The 23,808-nt window shown below is 50.5% G+C and overlaps 1 protein-coding gene across 1 annotated transcript; it reads right to left on the minus strand.

Annotated features, from left to right (window-relative positions):
• Positions 1-315: 315 nt before the first annotated feature.
• Pllp (plasmolipin) lies at positions 316-20,993 on the minus strand. Its single transcript, XM_032887853.1, has 4 exons — positions 20,644-20,993; positions 4,237-4,410; positions 2,081-2,203; positions 316-1,144 (listed from the first exon to the last, which is right to left on the minus strand). Exons 1-4 carry the CDS (start codon positions 20,776-20,778, stop codon positions 1,028-1,030), a joined length of 549 nt encoding a protein of 182 aa, XP_032743744.1. The 5' UTR covers positions 20,779-20,993; the 3' UTR covers positions 316-1,027.
• Between the last annotated feature and the right edge of the window lie 2,815 nt (positions 20,994-23,808).

Here is a 23,808-nt window from a genome sequence, read left to right on the forward strand (position 1 = left end):
GTGTCAGGCCGTGAGATACCTGATGGGACTGTGAGAGCTCTAGCTTGCTAGGGGTCTACTTTCCTCTCTGCCTCAAAATGGGCTATTCCTTAAACCAAGCTTTCCTTGGGGCTTCATCCTGAAACCTTCAAAACAGATACTGTGAATATTTACAGTAACCCAGGCAGGTGTGAGTGGGGACCAGGAGCTAAGGCTTGGTCTCCTCACAATATCAAAACCCCAAGTATGTGGTCCTAACTTCATCCCGTTACCATTTTCTTAAAGGACCAAAAAGCAAAACGTTAGCAAGCATCTAGGACCACAAATGATAACACCTTTCCAAACAGACACATCCATTTTAATTTAAATTGTAAAAAATAATAATTCCAAATAAGAGTCGCCATTAACCCCCTGACAACTCACCAGGCAAGGCCCTGCTTCCCTCTCTCCCTCCTTGGAAGTCCCCTGTGTCTAATCAGCAGCCTGGGGGAAGCACCCTGCACGGATGCTCTCTCCCAAAGGGAGAGAAAGTTCCACGTGAGGGAGGGGACATGGTGAGGCTTGCTGTCTTGGAAACTATTAAAACCAACTGAAATAGTCCAGTCCTCGAAATCCCAACTCTTCTATAAAAGTCTCTCTATGGGCGACAACAGGTTGGCGTGCGGTAGGGGAGGGGAGGGGGGACCAGAAGAGCCTGGGGGCGGGCTTAGCTTCTGGAACACAGACCATGTGTTGTCTTGTTAGGTTTACACTATGGCAGATCAGAGGCTGAAGGTCTGTTAGTGCATTTAGTGTTGGTGAGCAGGGTGGCCCAGTCTGGGGTACTGAAGTTCTCTGATGACAAGGCAAAGCCACAAGAGCCCCCAACCCCATCATCTTCTGCTGAATAAGGGAGGTGAGGAGGATGTCCCAACTCCTGGCTCTTGGCTGTCCATCTGTGCCAGCTTGGGCCTGTTCCTCAGGAGTGCTTGGAGAGCTTAAGCCCGGTAAGGTTGGGGGTGGCCCTGTGCTAAGACCCAGCCGTGGCTTAGGTCACAGCATAGCTGGCTTAAGAGTAGCCCCCAGCCATCTGACTCGTGGCCGCGTTGCTGCCCACTCCTCGCCAGGCCTGGAAGCTGAAGAAAGCACTCAGTCCGTAGGCAATCATCACCAGACAGGCAAAGAACTGGCAGGGGAGAAAAGAAGCCAAGGTGGTCAGTCAGAGAGAGCCGGGGAAGCACATGGGGACAGTGACACAAGACCAAGTGGGTCTCCTCAGATGGACTTGGGGATAAAAGCTTGAGCCACTATGCCTACCCACACACACCACACACCTGGCATTATGTTCTAAGAGTCACGGGCAACAGAACTACACCGGTCAGACATGTCAGATGGTGCCAGGGACAGCCATGAGTGTTCCCCTGCTCTCTGGAAGGAGTGACCATGGGGTAAGTTTATACACCTAACGGACCTAGTATCCACAAGTAACATTCAGGGCTGGGATTCAGCTCAGGTAGAGCTGCCCAGCCTCACAAGGCCCTGTGGTTCCAGGACCGGAATTGAAAACAAAAACAATCCGTAATAATATTCAAAGCCCCCAGGAGTTCTCTGAGCCAGTTTGTACTCTGTGACATACGCTTTCAGAGGCTTAGATCTCAGTTCCCAAGAGGGAGTTCACTAACTAAACCACATTCACCAGGAAGAGGGAAGACACCCGGCACAGGCTGCCCTGTCCTGGACATGACCACAACTCCAGTTTCCTTGGCTGACAAAGAACCTATAGGATCTGCCACTAGAAGTGAACAGGGCCTTGTGGATGGAGTGTGAATGGCCATTTGACACAGCCCCCAAGTTTGGTTTTTTTTTTTTTTTATAAGAGTACAAATAAAAGAAATGTAGATGGAATGTGTCTACTGATTGACAGCCAGCCCAAGGTGACAGGTGACGTGACTGTCCACAGTAGATCCTAAGCATTCATGTTCCCTTGAGTTCTGCTGTTCATTCACTAAGGAAGACTGAGGCCCACTGAGCATCCAGCCAGTGACGACTCAGACAGGAGCCTATGAGTACACAGAGGCCTGGGCTGGAAGCCATGCAGAAGGCCGGAGCCCTGGGGACTTACAGAGGCCGCTGAGCGCTGGTTGTATGGTCGGGAGCCCCTCAGGGATGTCAGATCGACCGCTGCCGCACAGGCGACAAAGGCGGTAATATAGAGGACGGTGGCAGCAACAAAGAAGACCAGTAACTGTGGGGGAAAGGAAGAGAAGATGTAAAACACCCATGGAGAACATCGCCACCTTGAGCTGAGTCAGAAAGCCCTGGCGGGAAGAAGGCCTGAAGTGTCAGCGCAGGACAGTGCCACTGCAACAAGCCACCACCTCTAACCAGCTAAAGAAATGCAGGCCACCTCATAGCTGGCACATGTCATGTCCATGCTCTCCCTACGGCCACATCAGCACTTGGCCTTGTGTCTGGCCCTCACATCCTCTACCCAGTGGGAGAAATCTACAACTCCCTTGCACTAAACTTGAGGGCAAATACCAGGGCCAGGACCCTAGGAATCTATACAAGGCACCCAGACGCCTGGATGTGAGCCTTCAGCTGGCAGCAGGACCTGTTCCATACCCCCAGTGATGGCTCTTGTCTTCAAACTGGTCTCCAACCATTTATTTGTGCTTTGCATTTTTCTTTAATTGCCAGCATTTAAAATTAGATCTCCTATGAAAACATGTTTAAGGCTTCCGGGCATCGTGGTATGCACCTGTAATCCCAGTATCTCAAGAGGCAGAGGCAGGAGGATCACAAATCTGAGGCCAACCTGGTGTATATAGCGAGATACTGTCTCAAAACACCAAATAAGATGGGTGGTGGTGGCGACCCGTGCCTTTGAACCCAGCACACAGGAGACAGAGGCAGGCCGATCTCTGAGTTTGAGGCCAGCTTGGTGTACAAAGTGAGTTCCAGGACAGCCAGGGCTACAGAGAAAGCCTAGCTCAAAACAAAACAAAAAAAACCCTCAAATCTGGGCAAAGTAGCTTACAGGAGCCAACATGTCCAAACACAAAGGCAGGAAGACGATGGATTCCAGGTCAGTCTGGCTTACACATCAAAACTGTATCAAAAAACAAACAAACCAAAACACTAACCAGGGCTGGGCATGGATCTCAGTGGTAAAGCGTTTGTTCTGCATTTATGAGGTCCTGGATTTGAGCCCTAGCACCACCAGTACAACAAACAAAAGCCCTCAAGGCTTGGCACCAAGGGGCCTCATCCTCTCAAGGTTGAAGCTGGACAGAGGCAGCTCCTCAGGGCCAGGTACTTGTTAGTTTTCTGGAAACTTCTTGGCCCAGTTCACTAGTCCATCTTGCCTGGTCAACAGGTCGACAGTCTCCAACTCTGAGTAGAGAAGGGTCACCGCCCACCTCAGCCCAGCAGCACCAGCCAGCACCAGCTGGCCGCCTTCACTGAGCGCTGTGCTGCAATGTCATCCTTGCCCCGGAGACGGAGGTCTCCCGCTTTGCAGGCTTCTTCTTTGGGGGCTCAGGGATATTCAGAAGGGGGCTAGGCCCTCAGCTGGGAGTCCAGCCACCACCACCTCAAGCCCAAATCTTGTACCCAAGTACAATGAGCGACCACTGCACACCCTGCCTGGCTCTGGCTAGTGATACAAGGATCTAACAAACCCATTCTGTCTGAGCATGACTCACGTTTCCTCTCATTAAACAGGCATTGAGTTGTAAACAACTGCTGCCCAGTTCCAGCCTCGCTTGCCTTGCGATCATGTGCCTCTGTGTTCACTAAAAGGCTTAGATGCAGCTGCATGGGTTTTCTGGGTTGCAGAAAAAAAAAAAAAAAGCCAGCCATTTTCTGTGTCTGGCTAGGGTGCTTCCTGTAGTCAGAGGAGTCCGGCCTGAGACAAACCTGGAGTACCCTTCTCTCCAAATCGGGGGAGCCTCCTGGAGGAAGCTAGGACCCATGCTAAGCCCCAGCTTGCACTGACAAACCCAGACCTCCTAGCTCAAAATTCTGATCACCCTCAAGACAGAACAGTATCCCAAGACTCCCTAGGATATCTGCAGGGCCATCAACAGCCCCTCACTGCTGGCCCCACACTTCCCCATCCCAGCTCCTCAGGTAACTAAGAGGCAGGAGGAACCCTACCCACCCACCCACACACCCTCTGTTTCACATTAATGGAAGGTCAAGAGGTCTTGTCCTAGCCATTCACAGACAAGAGGACTCAGCCTGGAGCCACCCAGTGCCCCTGCCCCAACTCACCACCAACGGCCAGGGCACCATGTACAACTTCATATGCAGTTGAAACAGGTAGATGATGAAGAAGACAATTGTTACCAGCCAGAGGAAGACAGCGACAAACATAACCCAGCCGTAGGCAGGATACAGGTGGTATGGGGTGTCAGCGATCAAGGCCCACACCAGCAGCCCCAGCACCTGTAGAAAAATAGGGGCAAGTTTCTCAGAGCCGAACAGGGCCTGCTGGAGCTCAGGCCTTGGCCTCCTTCCCCCCGGAGCTAAGGACCGAACCCAGGGCCTTGTGCTTTCTAGGCAAGCGCTCTACCACTGAGCTAAATCCCCAACCCCTAAGGCCTTGTCCTCCTTTCTTGTTAACTCAAAAGTACCTTAGGCCTGCAAGATGGCTAAGAGGGTAAAATGTTTGCCACAAGCCTGACAACCTGAGTTCAATTCTGGAACTCAGGTATTAGGAGAAAAGTGACTTCCAGAAGTTGTCCCCAGACCTCTGTGTGTGCACAGTGGCAGGGAGCACGCCCATACGCACGCACAATTTAAAACAGCTTCTTCAAAGAAATCTTGGCTGGCGCCTGTTTACATCTGTGCTGGGGATATTGTCTGGCCACTGTTCCCCCTTTTCAAATCCCACCATGCTGTGTGACAAAAGGCTCTTGCCTAGGTCCCCCAGATACTACCACCCAAGGGAGGAACAGCGTCTCTCCCATACAGTGTATGCTGCATATGTCAGTACCGCCCACAGCAGACCAGGGTCTCGATTTTGTCACAGGGAAAAACAACAACAGGCCTGCTGGAAGCCAGTCTTGGAGGCTCATACCTGCAGCCCTAACACTGAAGGAAAAGGAGACTCACGATGAGTTCAAGGCCAACATCTACCTAGGGAGTCATAGGCCAGTCTTTGGCCATGTGAACCCATGTCTCAAAATAAGAGGGGTGTGTGTGTGTGTGTGTGTGTGTGTGTGTGTGTGTGTGTATGTGTGTGTGTGTGTGAGTGTGAGTGTGTGAGTGAGTGTGAGTGAGTGTGTGGGTGAGTGTGTGGGTGAGTGTGTCTGAGTGTGTATGGTATGCGTGTATGGCATGTGTGTATATGTGTATTGTGTATGTGTCTGTGTATGTGTGAGTGAGTGTGTGAGTGTGTATATGTGTAGATAGCTCAGTGGTTAAGAGCACTGACTGCTCCACATGGCGGCTCACAACCATCTGTAATGGAATCCAGTGCCCTCTTCCAGTGTGTCTGAAGACAGCTACAGTGTCCTCACATACAGAAATCTTAAAAAAAAAAAAAAAAAAAGAAATCCCTAACTGTGTATTTTGAACCTAAAGGCATGGGCTTTGTTTAGAACCTGTTCCTCGGGGTTGGGGATTTAGCTCAGTGGTAGAGCGCTTGCCTAGGAAGCGCAAGGCCCTGGGTTCAAACCCCAGCTCCGAAAAAAAGAACCAAAAAAAAAAAAAAGAACCCGTTCCTCTTCCACCTGCACAACTAACTGGTCTGTTTCCTTACCTCATTTGTAAACAGTGAAGGGATCGCACCCACCTCAGACCTCGAGGCCTGGGAGTACGCTCAATTTTACACTGGGAGCAACAGTCAGCCTGTGTAGTCTCTCCCCTCAGAGTCCTGTCACAAAACACCAACCGCAGAGGGTTCCACACACAGACTCCTTGCAGGGGCACACCCCAAGGATCCCGCGGAAGACCCAGGGAAGTACAACTCCGTGGCTGTCCTAGGCCTCCCCAGCATCCTCTTGGCTGGCCAAGGATCTCTATCTAGGTTGGGGGATACCCACTCTCCTCTTGTCTGGAACTCTGCCACCATGGGTGTGGAAGTCTACTGTGGCTCTGGAGAAGGCCTCTGTTGCTAGACACAGAAGGATTGTTCCTCCCTCTGCCCGCACAGTGTGGAAGCCGGTGGCCCCAGCCCAAGGATGAGACCACTTTCAGTCAGATCTTAGGAGCAGAGCTGTCCTCAGGATGCTGGTCTTTGGAAACAAGTTCCCATCCCCTGGCCTACCCACTCTGCTGACAGGCCTCTTGCAAGTCCAGAGGGATCTAAAGAGCAGTTCTCACCCGAGGGCTCAGGACTCGGAGTTGGGGCTCTGCCAGCCACCTTCTCTCAAACCACCCCACCACAAGGAAGTTTCTTTGGTTTGGAATACGCGCTTGCAGGATGATGACAGGGACCCCGTAGCTGAGCAGGCCTAGGAGCCCAGCAATGCCCCAGCCAAAGAAGACTCTGTACTGCACTCCCCAGCTAGGGTGAGCCCCAGACATCCCATGTCACATAGCACCCCTCCATCTGCTCTTGCCTCTGACCCTCACGAGCACGCCCAGGGTTTGGCCCTTGTGCCCACTTTACAGTGAAGAAGATGGGACAGTATAGCAAGGCCTTCCTAGTCTGTGGTCACATGCCAAACTGGGAGCCAGCCCTCATTTTGTTACAACTCAAGGGCCAGGGAGATGGCTCAGCAGGTGAAGGCACTCGCCACTGAGTCTGACGACCTGCGTTAGATCTCCAGAACCTATGTGGCAGGAAAGAACTGACTTCCTTAAAGTTGTCCTCCAACCTCTTTCTTGGCATGGCCTCATTAGTCCAGCCTGACCTTGAACTCACACTTCTGCTTCTCAAGCACTATGCCACAGGTATGTGGCACCACACCTGGCCCTCACACACCCTGTACTCCCCACCCCAAATCACCGTGCCTGAAATAGACACACTAGAAAGGCCATGAACCCCCAGAGCTAGGCGAGGTCATTTCTGTCAGAGGAATGAGTACGCCCTGGAATAACATCTCCGGCAGCATCTCAGGTGAGATGTGGGAAGGGGAAGAGGGGGAACACCTAGGAACCATCAGCTCTTAGGTGAAGTACGTTCCAGGTTCCCAACCTTGCCCGTGGGTTGGCTGTTCCCTAGTATCTGAAAGGAAATTAGAAAGAGCGTCCAAATGACAATCCAGAAAAGGCCCATGCATGTTCACATTCATGCCCACCTACAATGCTGTCACTCATAAGCTTCAGCGGAGGGGTCACCAGTTAACCAGCTGAGGCTCCCTGGCCTAGATTAGTGACCTCCCAATTACCCTCTCTCTGGGCTGTCTTGCCAAGTTTCCGTCAACACTCAGCAGGCATCCAGTACACTGAAGGTAAAAGGTGAATTAGCCAGCTCTGCCTTGTCAGAGCTGTAAGAAAGGAGTTGCTGAGGGATGGATAAGGCAAAACGTGTCAGTCCCCTCCGAGGGCAGGGCTGTAGAACATGTTCCCACCCTATCTGACTCCACCCATGATTTCCAGATCAGTAAACACACACTAGAGATAAAGCACAAGATAGGCAGGAGAATATGTGTTCCTGTGGAGTTGTGGAGCTTGGCCCCACGCCTAGGAAGCTGACTTGGTTTCTGTCCTAGAACAAGGAAGGTCCGTTCCTTTATTAGAACCCAGCAAACAGGTTTCTCCTGGTCCCTAAGCCATCAGCCTGGGTATTTTGCTGACCCCTTGACTGACCTGTGTGGTCCTGTGAGGGAGGTTCCGGAAGCCTCAGGACCTCCTGGGACTCACTGAAATGCACCTGTCACAGATCTCCGTCTAGCTAAAGCACCAAACACCACTCTTCGGGGGTGGCAAAAGGCAGCAGGTAGCGGGGAGTGGAGAATGAGGCCAGCGTCCTTAATTCTACTCCCTTACCCCATGACCAGAACTCCACGTCCAGAACGTGTCTCGTGTAGCTCACACATCCCAGCAGCGTGACCTGTCCCTGGGTGCCTCTCTTCAGAACCCTCTACTGTAGCACTTCTGTGTCAGGGCACCTTCAAGGTGCTCCCACATCAGATCAAAAGCATGAACTGGTCAAATACGCATGCTCGCGGGGTGGCCAAATACGCATGCTCACAGGGTGGGTGCTGTGGGGATAAATTCAGGTAGGGGTGGGGTTCCAGAAGGAGGAAAGTCTTAGGACATAGGGCAGAGGAAGATCTCACTGGTAAAGTTACACGTTAGAAGTATTAGGGAATTGAAGAGGGGAGGGGGACAGAGTCACGTGGGACTCTAGGAAAGGATGCAACTCTATCTCTGGCATTCTGGGTAACCTTGACCTCCGTGTCCACCAACCCCTGATTTCTAGACATTGTCGGACCAAAGTCGAATGAATCACTGTATGGTCTTGGGAGATTCACCTAACCTTTCTGGTCTATGTCCTCATCTGGGGCACATGAAGGAGGGCTTTTTGTTTGTTTTTTTAATTGGGCAAGGGATCAGGGACAGGTGTGCCGGGGGCCATAACATGGAGGGTGTAGTTATATGGTGTAGTTAAACCACAGGAAAGCAAGGATGGAGTGAGGGAGCTTTCAGGAAAGGGAAGCGTTCCTAGATGGGCTATTCGGGTTGTAGGAGGGGCTGAGCCAGGCCTCTGGAATAGAAGCGCATGTTGCTGGTGAAAACCCAGTCCCGAGGAGCTAAGGGCTGCTGGGTAGAATTATGCACGCCTCTCAAGGGCTCTGTCCAGAGCTGCGAAGTCCTGAAGGGATGTTAGAAATTGTTCTTTAATTTTGTGACATCTTCAGTGTTTGAATGTTAGAAATTAAGCTAAATGTTTTAGAGAGAGTGCATGTGAGCACAGAGAGAAAGAAAAAGAGCAGGTGTGGACCCTCTGACATTGATACAGCCCTCAGTGACTGCTCCTCCGTTCCACTACAGGGAAACTGAGGCCCAGAGTGGCCACGTGATCTTTCCTGGGGTTTCCCCCTCACTCGGGGCACAGCTAGGCAGCTGAGGACACTCATAACTTGGCCTAGCATTGCCTGGCCTATCCCAACCTCCACTCTCATCCTGGCCCTTCTCCCTACACTGAAAGGGACTTTATGGGGATAAGAAGTAACCCATTGTGTCACAAGACACAAAGGAGCAAAAGACCCAGGCTCCAGGCGCCTGGGCTGGCCATATCACCACCACACACCACTCTTTTCTGTGCCAAAGGTGGGTTGGGGAGGCACCTTGGAATTCCTGCACTGGATGTGAAGCATTTTAGAACATGGGGGGTTCGGCACCATGTCCAGATCTCCAGGAAGCCCAAAGCCACCAAGCTGTCCTGTCCTTTATCTGAAACAGACACAGGAGGAACCACAGAGTCACTCTGTCAGCGTACTCTTTCCCAGGGACACTTCTGTGCCAGGCTGTTTCAAGTCCAAGGAAGAGAGCAGGGTGATGGGCAACTGGATCTGGTCTGCGGGAGTCTGCCTAGACCTTGACCAGCATCACAGTATTCCAAATTCCAAACGCAGTTTTCCTATGCAGCCTGCTATTTGCAAGTCGTAGGTCTCAGAAGAGAGTGTTTAAATCGCAGAGGTACAAGAGTTTACACACACACACACACACACGCACACACACATAGGCTGATGGCTGAGCCATGCTAAGTGGTACAGACCTGTAATCCCAGCACTTGGGAGGCGAAGGCTAGAGGGTTGCCATACGTCAGAAGCCAGCATGTCCTACACAAGACTTGGTCCTAGTTCAGCAATAACACCAATAATAAACAATTAAGTGTATTATTATTGTTATTATTTAGTAAGGAAGTCTACCCAGAATGAACTCACATTACTTCCTACTTAACCCCAGCTGCGGCCCCATACAGCTGCTGCCCATACAGCAGATGACGCAGGTCCCCTTCCAGTCATCACCTCCTGGTGTGTGAGGCATGTGGGGGCTGTGACTCCAACCCCTCCCTCCATTTTTTCTGGCACCCCAACAGTGTGTTTGAAAGTGTTCCAGAAACATACATCACCCATCCATGCCCCACTCCTTGCTCTTCCCCGGGGGTCCCTGTAATGTCTGCTTGGGTCTCCCCAATACTAGGATGCCTCCAGCCATGAAGAAGAACATCTCAGGAAGTTCTTACTCTGCCCAAGAAGGCCCGGGTAGAGCTCTTGAGCTTCCAGCTTCCGCCATAGCCTGGCATTCATCAGGTCAAGCCCCCTAACTCCCTGGGCCTTCCTCTTTCTCTGGAACCAACTTTCTCCCAAGAGAAGCACTCAACCCAGTCCACAGAAGGAAAACTGAAGCTCTTTTAGACGATGAGAGTCCGGCCTAAGGACATTCACAAGGGGTGCAGGACAGCCCAAGGGTAGATTTCCTTTCTCTCAGTACTGTCTCCTGAGAGGTGGGGACACCTGGAAATCAGTGCTTTGAGGACATATTACTGTCTGGATGCCAGCACTGAGGCACTACCACAGCCTGTGAGCCTCTTAGCCCCGTAAAGTCTACGAATCTAGCTGCACACCCAGGGCAAGGCCTTCCGCATTCCCAGAATGTGGTCTGAAAATATCTCTCCCATCTCCACTCTCAGGAGGAGTGGTGTCACGCCATGCCCCACATCCAAGGCCCAGGCTGGTAGAAGGAAAGAGTCATCTGGTGTCAGAGATCATCCAGCCCACAGTCAAGGCTGAGCTGCAGTGCTGGCCCAAGTCTGGGACTTGATAGCCTACTTGGCGGGTCCCTCCTGACCTTTGGCCTTGTCCTCACTTGGAGACCATGGTGTGTCACCCTGCCTCTCCTTCCTGAGCAAACAGGAGAAGGTCACCCTGCCCAGCAACGAAGGCTGGAACCCTGCTCTGTCAGTGTGAGGGTTGGCTCTCCCTCCCAAGGAAAACAGCCTCCACCTAGGTTCACAGCAGCTCCGAAGGGAAGGGTGGCCATCGTCCAGCCTCCACCGCTGGATATGGCAACTGCCCGATGAGCAGGAAGACTTTGCAAATGTGAACTGCCCGCTCCTGAAGTAGAGGCCACCTTCTGCTGACAGATTACTAGGAAAAACTCCCAGGGTGCCCAGCCAGCAGCCCCAAACTCACAGCACTCACTCACTGCTGTGTGGCCAGAGGAAAGTGCCTTCCCTCTCTGGGCCTGATAGCCAGCCACATCGCTCACAGCTTTGGACATAGCCACAAACTATGTGTGATTCCCCACTTCCCAACACTTTTATTTATTTGGAAAGAATTCTTTTTTTTTTTTTTTTTGTTTTTTTCAAGAAAGGGTTTCTCTGTGTAGCCTTGGCAACCCTGGAGCTCACTCTGTAGACCAGGATGGCCTCAAACCCCAACAGAGATCTGCCTGCCTCTGCCTCCTGAGTGCTGAGATTAAAGGCGTGCACCACAGCCGCCCGCCTGGAAAGAATTCTGAATGGCTGTCCACTTGTTAATTTTGGTTTTTAGACCCAGGGTCCCATTACTTACTCAAGATGGCTGGTATGTCCTAACGTAGCCCAGGTGACCTTGAACTCACAAGTCTTAACCTCCTGACAGCTGAGACCACGGGCATAGGCTCCACTTGCTATATCTTTTGAAATAAGTACTGTAGGGCTGGCATGATGGCTCTGGGTAAAGGTACTGCCAGCATCCCTGATGACCTGAGTCCTGTACTGAGAGCCACATGACAGAAAGAGAACCACCTCCCACAAGTTGTCCTCTGACCTCCACATGTGCACACACATGCACACATACACGTAAAAAAATGCAACTAATAAAAGTTAAGTAAATACAATGTAACGATAAAATGAAAAAGTGTTATACATGGCAAAGTTCTCACGAGTGGCCCCCTGTGTAGCAGTCAGGCACCATCTATATACATACAATCCCGGACTCAGACAGGGGGCTGCCTTGTGTCTGGAGATGAATGACCACAGGCTACCCATTAGCAGTTCTCAATTTGTGGTCTGTGACCCCCTTTGAGGGTCCCATAGTAGATCTCTTGCATATCAGATTTTTACATTACGATTCATAACGGTAGCAGAATCACAGTTGTAACGTAGCAATGGAATAATGTTGTGGTTGGGGGGTTGCAGTCACCACAGCATAAGGAACTGTATTAAAGGGTCACAGCATTAGGAAGGTTGAGAGCCATTGTTATACTTGATTCTGCCCCAGGCTCTCTCACTGACTGCACAGCCTGGGCCTAGCCCTGGCCCTCAGTACACATAGAACTGCTACTTGGTCCCTTGAGAGCAGTAAGGCACCTTCGCTCACTGTGACATATATCCTGGCATTAATGCACACAGATTTCCTTTATAGGCCCCACAATGAATCTGTATATTCACCTGACTAACAGTAAAGCTAACAGTAAGTGAAACGTAAGTCCCCGTTAAGTGGGAGGACATGGGCTGTCTACTGCAACGGAAGTCATAAAATTAACTGCAACCAGTATGTGGCAAGGTTAAAATTCCACAGGTAGAGAGAAGAGATCCTGGGTCCCCTCCCACCACTGTCCCTCCTCAATCAAACACAGTTTTGTGTGGTCTCAGTTATTCCCAGTCAGAAAATATTACATTAAAAAAAATCACGGGGGTTGGGGATTTAGCTCAGTGGTAGAGCGCTTGCCTAGCAAGCTTAAGGCCCTGGGTTAGGTCCCCAGTTCGAAAAAAAAAAAAGAAAAAAAAAAAATCACGTTTGTTTGTTTGAAAGCAGGAACTCCTGCAGCAGAAGGTAGCCTCAAACTCAACCATATAAAAGAGGATAGCCTTGAATGTCTGATAGCTCTTCTTCACTTCCTGAGGGCTGGGGTTAGAAATATGGGTCACTGTGCATCTGGCTTTTAATTCACAGGTCCAGTGAGATGGCACAGCGAGTAAGGCTCCTGACGCTACCAACAGAGTGAGTCTGAGCTCTGGGAGCCACAGGGTGGAAGGAGAGAGCCAACCCCCAGAAGTGGTCGTCTGGCCTCTTTACTCTTGCAGTGGCTTGCCTGTGTACACGAACACACACACACACACACACACACACACACACACACACACACACACACACACAACATTTCATTTAAATAACAACTCATATTACTTAGATATTGTTTTTGGTTTTTGAGACAGGGTCTTGCTATGCAGTCTCCTACAACCTGGAGTTCACTCTGTAGGTCAAGCTGGCTTCAAGCTCAGAGATCTACCGGCCTCTCCCTCCTGAGTTCTGGGATTAAAGTCACATATGCCCCTACGCCTGGCCCTATTCATAAATATTAAAAAAACTTTCATAAAAGTACACTGCTACAATGGTTACTGTCAATCTCTTGCTGTGTTCAATTACAAATTAAATTTGCCACAGCTACATAGGTACAGAGGAACCCTATCTAAGGTCTCAGAACATGTCCTTATGGAGAAAAGGTGATTCCTGTAGGTTAATCCGCCTGAAAGCCACTGAGGCTGTCTCCTTGGCACATCCTGTCTGGGTGTAGTTAATACAGATGGCCAAGCTCAACACAGACCTTAATGATGTTGAGTTATGGAAAGGTCTCACCTTGCCTCAATTTCCAGAAGCCAGGAAAAAAAAAAAAAAAAAGAAGTGGGGACCCTCAGTAACAACAAAATTCACACTTTGAAACAAACACCAGGAGAGGGTGTGGTGGGACACCTGGAAGCCATTTGGGAGATGAAAGCAGGAAGATCAGGGTTCAAGACCAGGCTCAGCTACACGGCCAAGCCTCAGAAACCTAAAATGAAAAAAATTGAAAATAAATAAATAAATCTAAACATAAAAACAGAAAGCACTATCTGAAAGTCTCCTGGCACTTCTGCAGCAGGCCAGAGGCCAGGCCTGGCAGTTTCACAGATGGAGGACACACAAAGGACTCTGAGACATTTTCCCTTAAAGGTCATGCTCACTCCCGGGAGGACAGAGACAGACGAACACCACATACCAACCCGCCATTTGTGCCTATCAGACAGGGGTGCGTCCAGAAGTGTATCGCATCACCAGCCAGGGTGGCTGGGGGAGGCATCTATTGGAAATAGGGCAAAGGGGTGACCTCCATGGAGGTCGCTTGGCAATCCCCATCCCTATCCCAAGTACAGCAGGGTGTGGTAACACAGGCCGGTCTCCTCGGAGAGGCACAGGCCTGTCTTCTCAGCTACTTGAGTCTGAGGAGAGAGGATTTTAAGTTCAGGTCCAACCTAAGCTACAGAAAGAGTTCAAAGCCAACCTGGACAACTTAGGGACTTAGCCTACCTAAAATTGAAAAACATAACGAAGAGAACTGGGAGTAAGCGTGTTAAAATTAAACACAGCATAACAGTTAACTACGTAACAGCGTAAAAACTGCAGGTAAACAGCCCGGGTGGGGTAGGGTGCTAACACACACTGCCCGTGCCCTCTGATCCTGGAAACCCACTTTCAGAAATGTGTTACACAGACAAGTCATTGGCATATGCAGAACACTCGTGCTGACCGGCGTAAAGTGGCAGAGGTGTTAACCAGGGGCAGGCTGTCCAGCTCAGGGGCCAGCTGCACCTTGAATTGCTACAGAAGCAAGGAGGCTAATATGTTCCTTGTGCTGAGATGGAGACTCTAGGCTGGAGAGATGGCTCAGTGGTTAAGAGCAATGGTTGCTCTTCCAGAGGACGGAGACTCGAATCCCAGCATCCACACTGCACCTCACCACTCTCTGTAACTCCAGTTCCAAGGGATTTCTTCTGGCCTCCCTGGGCACCAGGCACGCAGGTGGCACAAAGGCACACATGCAGGCAAAATACCCATGCACATTAAATAAATAAATAAATAAATAAATAAATAAATAAATAAATAGGGCTGGAGAGATGGCTCAGTGGTTAAGAGCACTGACTGCTCTTCCAGAGGTCCTGAGTTCAAATCCCAGCAACCACATGGTGGCTCACAACCATCTGTAATGGGATCTGATGCCCTTTTCTGGTGTGTCTGAAGAGAGCAGTAGTGTACTCACATACATGAAATAAACAATAAATGATAAAATAAATAAATAAATAAATAAATAAAATGTAAACGTTTGAAATGAAGAATCTGTGACCTGGAGCTCAGGGGTAGAGCAGTTAGTTGCCAAGCATCTTTAGCCTCCAATGCCATAAAAATAAATAAATAAATAAATAAATAAATAAATAAATAAATAAATAAATAATATGGAAATGAGGGCTTTGGAAAAACAGAAAATACACAGCTTCCTGTGCCCTGACACGTCTTTGTGGTTTCTCTGTGTGGCTGTCCTGGAACTCACTCTGTAGACCAAGCTGATCTCCAACTCACGGAGACCCCCATCTGCCTCTCTCTGCCTCCGGAATGCTGGGATTAAAGGCATGGCCCACCGCTGCCAGCCTCACCGGGCTTTTAAATGGGGCTGGAATTCTGTGCAATCAGACACACGCGTGCACACACACACACACACACACACACACACACACACACACACACACACACACCAGCCCCACTACACATATACTGGTGAGGAGGACAGAAGCGGTTGGCGGAAATGAAAAAGATCACATTTTACCAATCTTTTTTTTTTTTTTATCACTGGGATATTTGGCTGTTAGGTCTGACTTTGTTTCTTCATCTGCTTGCTTGCTTGCTTGTTTTCAAAGAACAAAACGTTTGAAAAATGCGATGGTGGCTGAAAACCTGAGCTGTAGCCAAGTGAGCGGAGGCTGTAGAGTCACAGCAGCCCCTCCGTGGCGGCTCACAACAGACAAACACCGTAAAACCGTTGCGGGCTTTCTAAACTCGCACTTCTATTCATTCTGCCGTGGGTGTGCTTGTGCACATGCGCGGGCGTTCACATGCCATGGTGCCCTCATGGAGGTCAGACTGCGAGTGACCAGAGTCAGTTCTGGTCTCCTACTGCGCTTGATAACAGAGGGGTTTGCCTGCTGAGCATCTCACTACCCTGCCCTATCCCCTGGCCCCTGGCCCCTGGCCCCTGCGGGCCATCAGTGCTTTTTAAAGGCATAGAAAGCCGACTGCAAATGCTCCAAAATGGCTGCCCTCATAGGGAGCGGAGCTTGGTCCAACTTTAGCACTCTCTGCACGTTTATGTATTCATTTGCCTTTTACGAGATAGGGTCTATGTAGCTCAGGCTGTCCTGCCTTGAGCTTGCCTTGGGTTTCCTCAGACTGTCCTGGAACCTGACTTGTAGATCAGGCTAGCCTTAAACTCAGCGCTCCATCCGCTCGCTTTTGGGTTTTTTTTTTGGGGTTCTTTTTTTCAGGGCTGGGGATTGAACCCAGGGCCTTGCGCTTCCTAGGCAAGCGCTCTACCACTGAGCTAAATCCCCAACCCCTTCGCTTTTGTTTTTTAAAGGAGAATAAATTGTTGTTTCTAATTGAGTAATTACAAATGAATTCCCACAGTTATTACACTCTTGCCCACCAGCGAGTGGGAGCGCGGTGGGAATTAGCCATGCAGGGCACTCGTGGCTTTGGCACAGGAACCAGCAGGCTTGACTGAGGCTACCAAAGAACCACAGACCAGGGCTTAAGGAAACCCCCAACTCTGTCCTCCCAATTCCACCCGCCCACTGCTCACATCTGCTCAGCAACACAGCAGCCCCTTCTTGGAAGCCAGAGCTCTTTTGGGCCTTATCCTGCCCCTCCATGGAGAGAAGCCAGCTTGCCTACTGGGACTGATATAGAGCCAGAATCATCAGGATGAGCTTCCTCGTGTTCCCCAAAAGAGAAGGATGACGAAGCTTTCAGAGATGAGCTTTGTCCCTAGAACCATTCAAGCTTGCCTAAGAGCCCCAGGATTTTAGGGCCCAGTGAATCCTGCCTTCATGCCAACATGTGCCAGGCTAAGCTCTTGGCAGGCACCACTTCTCTACCATTACTGTTCTGCAGACAGGGGTATAAGGTTGAGGGGGATGGGGAGAACTTTCTTAGGATCCCAAGTTGAAAGAAGCAGAGTCTGGATTTGAACCCAAGCCTCTGCTTCCAGGCTTACAATCAGCCAGTGTTCTCAAAGAGACACAGAAACACTACGGTGATAGAAGAGGCCTCTGTTTGTTTACCTAAAAATAGAACTGTGTGGCTGACCCCAATCCTAAGAGGAAGACTAGGAAGGGCACACTGTGAACACCCCCATTCCCTCAAGTCGTTCATAATATATAGGTAACCCCCACATCCTGGCACCAGGGCTTAATCTGTGTCCCTGCTAAACAGGCCGGTCTCAAATTCTCGATCCTCCTGCTTTAGCCTCCCACTCACTGGGGCACTGGGGTTACAGGCCCCGTTTGCCACTGTACCCTGCTAGACCCTTCTTCTAAAACCCCAATCATCTAGACAGACTCGTAAGAGCTCACCTCTTCCAGGAAGCCCTCCCCAAAAGTCTCGGCTGAGTCTCCCCTTCCGGAAGAGGTCATCCTTCTCTTGCAAGGTCATCTAGGAACCCCAGAACCTCATTTAAAGGCAGCAGGAGACATTGATGGAATCAGGCGTCAAACAGCCAGCTCTAAGTGCAAGTCCTACCCATGGGCAGTAGCTTTGCTGTCTTCCCTCCAACCCCGTCATGTGACTCTACTCAAGTCCCTTTGTGCTTATCAGTAAGTCCCAGGTAAGATCATCCCTTGTCCCAAAGCTGGGGAGGGGACATGTGTTAAAAAGTAGCAAAAAGGGGTTGGGGATTTAGCTCAGTGGTAGAGCGCTTGCCTAGCAAGCACAAGGCCCTGGGTTCGGTCCCCAGCTCTGAAAAAAAGAAAAGAAAAAAAAAGTAGCAAAAATATGAGCCCGGCAGTACTTGTGAACACCTTCAATCCCAGCACTTGGAACACACAGGCAGGAGGATTTCTATGAGTTGGAGGCCAGCCTGGTCTGTGGAGCAAGTTTCAGGACAGGTAGGGCTACACTGAGAAATCCTGTCTCAAAAAACAAAAACAAAATAAGAAAGGAAAGAAAAATATGAGCACTTCACCCCCACACTCTTCAAAGCTTTTCTAAACTCATTGGGATGCACCTCAGGTGCCTGTCAGCACCTTCCCCTCCCTTGCCTCACAAAGAACTGTAACATGAAGCAAAAAGTTGTCTCTAGGTCAAACTCACCTGCCTGTTTAGACAATAGCGGCAAAGACTCGTGTTTCTCTTTTTGCTTTTGTTACTAGGAAGCTCAGCCCAGAGCTAACATTTTAAACTTGCAGGTTAGGTCTTTTCATAGCTTTCTCAAGTCAAGCTTTAGAAACACACTAACTTCTGTTTTAATGATTAACAGCACCCTCTTACATTCTTTCTGGATCTAGATGGGTGTGGGTAAAGTTATGGAGTAGTAAAAAAACCATCAAGTGTCTGTGGATGTCAGGTTCTGCAGGCGAACTACCATGCTAAAGGAAGAACTATGTTTTGCTCCGGAAGCTTGGGCTTGCTACTCATCCATCTTTCCGTCACTGCAGGACTCTCTATACCCTAGGAGACAGAGCCAATCGTCTCAGTTTACCGCCTCCTCCAGGCAGCCTTCCCTGATCCCCAGGGGCCCGGCACTAGGCATGGAGCCTCTCCCACTTCCTCTAAAGTGCCACACCCCACACTGTAAGAGCAAACCAATATGAGTAGGGGCTGGAGAGGTCAGAAAACAGCTCTCCAGGAAGGGAGTGATTAGAAAGAAACTTCTGAGCCTGTTTTCTCATCTGCTAAGAGAAGAAAATTCTAGTCAAATCTGACCGTGCTGTTGCATGCCTTTGATCCCAAAACTCTTAATTAGAAGCCAGCCTGGTCTATAAAGTGAGTTCCAAGACAGCCAAAACTATGTGGAGAGACCCTGTCTTTCAAACAAACAAACAAACAAACAAAAAACAAAAACAAAAAACACCTAGCTAGCCTCCACCTAGCTAGTTGTGGCTTTCCAGCAGGTATGGTGCCTATCTTTGCCCCTCCCCCCTCTCGGCCCCAGTGGAGTAGATTGCCACAGAAACATCTTAGGAACCAGCGGCTGGCATAGTCTCCAAGTGAGGTCTGTGGAACGAATATAGGGACGAAGGTAGGGAGTAAAGGGCACCTATCACTTCACACCCTGACATCTTCATGCTCCAAAACCTCCCAAGGCCACCAACATAACCAAGACCCCAGTTCTGGCCCTAGATGCATAAAATGCTGGGCTCCTGGCCAGACCAGAAAGATGCTTCATCTCCTGCTCAGCCTGTGGGCTTCTTTCCCTACGTCACTCAACTCAGCCGTCTGCTGTCCCCACACCATTCCCCGCACTACCCCAGCCTCGCATTCCACTGAAGGCCCAGCTCAAAAGCTAGCCTTCTAGCCCCTCAGTGAAGCCCCCCTAGACCTTTCTCCTCTCTGTCCCTTTCACAAACCATTTAGCTCCGCCCACAGCCCAAAGCTGACTCCCGGGTGTGAGGTTCAAAGACACCAGCTGCAGACCCTGGAGTAGTGGTGTCGGGTGGCGCCCGAGAGGAATTACAACACTTGGGAAAATCTAGTCCAAGACTAGCCTCGCCTACATAAGGAATTTGAAGCCAGCAATAGCTAAGTGAGAATTCAAGACCAATCTGGGCTATATGTGACCCTGTCTCAAAAAAATAAAAAATACAGAAACGAATTGAATAAAACAAAATAAATAAAACAAACAAGCCAATCACCAAGAGCCCAACACTCCAGGGTCGACTACGCTGCAGAGTTAAATTGGTCCCAGAAGAGGGCATCGTGCTATCTTCCCTGATCTCATCAAAACCAAACAGTAGCCCAAAACCACTCCGGAAGAAGACATTAAAATGCAAATTTCTTGGTGCGCTATTGAAGATTTAAAGTGCGGTTTCACATTTTTCCCTGGGGTGGGGCCCAAGAATCAGAATCTTAAACAAACCCAGGGAGAAGACGGCGCAGGGTTGGGGGTGAGGGCGAAGGGCGAAGGCTCACTAAGGAAGATCAGAAATCTAGAAACCAAGATAGCATGCCCCAGGTGGACATGGCCACTCCCCTGGAGGGCAGGAAAGACCTAGTCTCACTGCAGGTCTCCCGACTCCCTAGCCTGGCCTGGCACCATGGCTCCATGTGCCCATTGGAGGGATGACAGAGACGGCCACCTCCAGTGTTACCCTATTCCTCTGCCAGTGGATCTCAGTTAATGCAGACGGCTCCCCAGAGGCAGCCACAGGCCTCCAGACCCTTGCAGGAGGATACTATAAAAAGATAGCTGACACCTTAGGATGCACTCAGTGGGCCTGATGAGTACCGGGGACGGCAGGCATGTGGTTTCTGGCCTTTGCCAATCTCCACAGCCCAAGGAAGGAGATTTGGTCCACCGACCCCGGGCAGGTACCATGGAGGGAGCGCGCGCGTCAGGGCCACCGATGTGGTGTCCTGCCCTGTCCAGGAGGGCTGTAGAGCCAAAGCACTTAGTGGCTAAAGCCGGGTGAAGAGGCAGACAGTGGACTTTGCCCGGCGGAGAAAGCCAGAGCACGGTCCTAGAGGGAAGGGGGCAGGGCAGAAGGAAAGGGACAGACTGGCGGACAGTAGTGAGCTGCGATCTCAGCTGCGGTGTCGCCGCGGGAACCACCCGAGTAGGGTGTGTACGTCCCCTCCACAGGAGTCATGCTGTGCTCGCAGGGCTGTCACACGAGCGTCCCAGGGTGCAAGGTTCCAGACGATCTCGGAAGTGTGCGTCCCGGGGGTCCCCGGAAAGTTCCCCATCCAGTCCCCGAGCTACCCCGCTCACCAGCTGCAGAAGCGCGAGCACCCCAAGGGCGGAGCGCACAAAGCCCAGGTCCGGTCGCAGCGCAGACACAGATGCTCCCACGCCCTGCGCGGGGCTGCTGGTCCTGGTGCTCACTTTCGACGGGAACTCCGCCATAGCGATCGCGAGCCTAGGACGCTCCGGACGCGCTCCCGGCGCTGCTCCGGGGCTGCGACTGCGGATCCCTGGACAGAACCTACAGGTGCGCGAAGCCCGACCCTGCTCCGCCCGAGGCCCCGCCCCTCGCAGAGGCCCCGCCCCTTAACCCTCGGTTCGCCTGTTTGCTCTGGATAGAGATCGTGAAGAACCCCTAGTGTGCTGGTCTTTGGGCAGGTCTCTGTGAATAAGCGTCCTTGGGAGTTCTACCCGACTTGGGGTACGCAGTGTAGGAGAGTGGAGTGGAGTCATTTCTTGGACTGCAGGCGGGTTCCTTTCTAAACAGATAACGAAAAACGGGCAAGTGCAGGAGAGGGGACGACTGAAAATCCAAGGCTAGCCTGCTTATATATTGAATTCCAGAATTGTTTGGGCTACAGGGTGAGACACCTACAGGGTGTCTCAAAACTAACTAACTAGCTAACTAACCAACTAACTAACTAGCTAACACTACCTAAGTCGGGCAGAGAGGCATGTGACTGTAAACCCCACGCTGAGAGGCCAGGAGAATGAATTCAGATTATCTTGAGCTACATAGGGAATTCCAGGTTAGCCAGGGGCACATGAGACCTTGTCCACACGACAAACAGAACAAAATGAAACAAAAACTAGTCTAGTGGTACACGCTAATCCCAGATATTAGGGAGCTAAAAATACGAAATGGTTTGGGGACCAGGAATGGAGCTACTCGGTAGCGGTAGCGGGCTTTTCTGCTGGAGTTGTGCAAACGCAAGTCCCTGGAACCAACCAGCACGGCAGGTAGTAACTGACAATCTAGAACTTGGAGAGGGCTGAACAGTGGCTCCTTCTCTGTCCTAGAGGGTGTACAGGTATCCACTTTGAAGAACTATTTGAGAACACTCAAAGTCTTGTGCAGAGAGGCTTGACTTTGGGATGAGGGGTGATACTGGATTTCACTGCTGTGTGTGCCCTGAAAACCTTTTCCCCTGCACAGACATGAGAGTCACGTGCATAGACCTTTGTGCAAAAGCAAACTGGGGAGGAAAAGGGTTTATTTGGTTTTTGCTTCCACATCATTGTTCATCCCTGAAGGAAGTTAGGACCGGAACTCAAGCAGGGAAGAGACCTGGAGGCAGGAGCCGATGCAGGGCTGCTTACTGGCTTGCTCAGCCTGCTCTCTTGTAGAACCCAGGACCACTAGTCCAGGGGTGGCACCGCCCACAGTGGGCGGGGCCCTCCCCCATCAATCACTAAGAAAATGCTCTGCAGGCTTGCCTATGCCAATCTTACAGGGGCATTTTCTCAAGCCAACTTCCCTCCTCTTGGATTGTATCAAGCTGACATAAAATTAGCCAGCACATTAGTCAAGGAAGACCTGTCAGAAGGGAGGACACCTGTGCAGAAGCCCGAATTTGTGAGTAGGAGGAAACCTTAGGAGGACGTAAGCAAGGGGCGGAGTCTGTGCAAAGGCCCTGTAGCAGGACCAACCTAGGGAGTTGGAGAAATAGAAAGCAGGTCCCCAGTGGGACTGAGCACATGAGGGTGACACTGGCCCCCAATGAGAAGAGACCTGTGGCTCCTGGTGACAACTTACCACATGCTCAAGGCCATAACGTAACAAAAGTTTCTTCTCAGTGATGGAGGCTAGATACGCAGAAGCAGCAGCATGGAGACACAGCCGTGATGTCCTGAGGCCAGGCAACCTCTGGAGTTCTTTTTTTCCCCCCACTTTTTGTTTTGAGACGGGATTGCTCTGTCACCCAACTGACTTTTGACATTCCGTGTAGGTCAGGTCTTTACACGCTGGGATTACAGATGACCAGCCATCAGTGGATTCTGGTACCCTATCTAGCCCTGTCTATGTATCGTCAGTCAGCTCTCCTCTTCCTATGCATAAGATCTACACCCCCACCCCATCTCTTTTGTAAGGATGTGGTCATGACGATATTGCCCACGAAATAATACAGTTCAGTATCCTCAAATCAGGAACTTGAAATATTTATTCAGTCAGCCAGTCACTAACAATCTGCAAAGATTCCTTTTTCTTCTTTTCTTCTTCTTTATTTTATTTTATTTTTTTAGTATAGAATAGAGTTTGTGCTGGGGATTTAGCTCAATGCGGAGCGCTTACCTAGGGCGCAAGGCCCTGGGTTCGGTCCCCAGCTCGAAAAAAAAAAAAAGAACCAAAAAAAAAAAAAAAAAAAAAAAAAGAATAGAGTTTGTTAGGTCATGGGGAGGGGATGTAAGAGGGTAGTGGGGGCAGAGAGAGAGAGAGAGAGAGAGAGAGAGAGAGAGAGAGAGAGAGAGAAGGAAGAAGTAGAAGAAGAGTAGAGAGGCCGGCCATGAGCACATGGACAGAGATGGGGGAGGGGAATGGAGAGAGAAGGCACAAAGTGGGGAGAGGGTAAGAGCAAGACAGCAAGAGAGCAAGAGTCTTCTTTTTAAAGACAAAGTCTCATGTAACCCAGGCCAGCCTTGAACTTACGATGTGTCTGATGATGGATTTTTGCCCTGCTTCTGCCTCCCAAGCACTGAGATTATAAACACCAGTTCACACTGTGCCGAGGACTGAGCCCCGGGTCTTGAACACGATAAACAAATACACTAGCACCAGGCCAAATGCCCAAGGCTCTATGTCCAGCGACCCTTTTATTTCTTAAAAGTTTGTCTGGAGGGTCTAGTAGCAGAATTTGACTGCTCAGATGCCCACAAGGGAAGGCTCTATCAGGGAGGGGCTGCCCTTTTCCACTGAGGGGGCAGCTCAGGAGGGACATACATGGATCCCTGAGGGAGGAAGGGGACACCTGGCCAGCCATCTGGAGCAGCTGAATCTACCCTAGGGACCAATGGGATGGTAAGTCACTCGTTTCTTTTGGCTTTTTATGAGACAAGAGCTTCTTGCAATGTTGCCTAGATTGGCCTCGGATCTGCTGCAGACTGGATCTCTTGTCTCTGTCTCTCCAGTTCTGGGAGCTGTCTCTCCACATCTGGAGACTCCTTCCTTCCTTCCTTCCTTCCTTCCTTCCTTCC

This window comes from Rattus rattus, chromosome 17 (genome assembly GCF_011064425.1).
Source record: "Rattus rattus isolate New Zealand chromosome 17, Rrattus_CSIRO_v1, whole genome shotgun sequence".
In the NCBI taxonomy this organism is placed as follows: Eukaryota; Metazoa; Chordata; class Mammalia; order Rodentia; family Muridae; genus Rattus; species Rattus rattus.